Here is a 1,206-nt window from a genome sequence, read left to right on the forward strand (position 1 = left end):
AAAAAAAAAAAAAAAAAAAAAAGGAAAAGAAAAAAAAAAAGGAAAAACCCCCTTCAGTTTGACCAGTCCTTTTCACATCAGCATGCCTTTGTGATAAAATATTATCAGTAAAGTTAGCACCCTTCTGGAGAATAGCATTTTTTTTCTTTTCAGTTCACTGCCATTGATGATGTAGGGTATTTTTTTTTAGGTCCTACACAAAGTACCAAAATATTTTCTGTATTTTTTTTCCTGAACTAAGGTGGCTCTTAAATATTAAGAATCCAGAGGAGGTTCCCTGTTAGATTATTACACTAGTTTTATGCAATGGTGGCATGTGCTATACTAAGTCAATGGTCACCAGAGCTAAAACTTGTTTTTTTTAAATGGAAAATAGCTCATGTTATCATATTTTTATTACATTTTTATGCAGGTGGTCTCCATACCAGGAGACGAGCCTGATTGGGCGGGAGACTGGAGCCCCGGAGGGAAAACGGGCGTCTCCTACCCCTATTGGGAGGGTTGGCAGGTACAACATGTGGTGTTATGTGAGTCTGTGGGAGCATCTGATTTTTCTCCCCACGGCGTGGGAAAGTTTCCAGTTCCAAAGCACCAGTCTGGTCTCCGTGTGTGGCTTTCTCCATAAACGGTGGTGTGGAAGTGTAAAGCATGAAACGCATGTGATCTAAACTTCAAGCATGTGCCAGATACTGTATCATTCTCCAAATGGATGATGCATGGAAGAGCTTCTAAAAGGAGGCTGCTTCTGTGGATTTTTAAATTTTTGTTTTATTTGTGATGTATTCTTGGGGTTTTTTTCTTTTCATGTAGAACTCATTAAAGACTTCGACCCGACGGAAGAAGAGAACATCTTTTAAAAGAAAAGCTAGCAAAAGAGGCAATGAGGTGAGCCTTAATAAGGAACACTTGAAAGGTAGAATAAATTGATACTTTAATCTCTAGATTGTCTGTAAAAATCCAGTGGCTTTCTGTAGATCCTAGCATGGCCTCCAGTTGAGAGAGAGCAAGTATCCACAGCATAGAAGTTGCCATTTCTGCAATTAGGCACCCTTGGATGCTTCACTGGAAGGACAAAGACTTCCTGGTGATGGAGGCTAAACAACTGTCTCATTCAGAATTAATGAACATTATTTTTCTCTGTGTGTGTGTGTGTGTGTGTGTGTGTGTGTGTGTGTGTGTGTGTGTGTGTGTGTGTGTGTGTGTGTG

The 1,206-nt window shown here is 39.7% G+C and overlaps 1 protein-coding gene across 1 annotated transcript in view; it reads left to right on the forward strand.

The window, feature by feature from the left end:
* The window catches only part of DGKI (diacylglycerol kinase iota), a 244,967-nt gene that overhangs the window by 52,482 nt on the left and 191,279 nt on the right, over window positions 1-1,206 (forward strand). The window contains exon 8 of the mRNA XM_019515441.1: window positions 811-885. Within this exon, the coding sequence (XP_019370986.1) occupies window positions 811-885 (75 nt within the window). The remainder of the gene's footprint in view (window positions 1-810; window positions 886-1,206) is intronic.

Source organism: Gavialis gangeticus, unplaced genomic scaffold, assembly GCF_001723915.1.
Source record: "Gavialis gangeticus isolate Ggan-Ray unplaced genomic scaffold, GavGan_comp1, whole genome shotgun sequence".
Taxonomy (NCBI): Eukaryota; Metazoa; Chordata; order Crocodylia; family Gavialidae; genus Gavialis; species Gavialis gangeticus.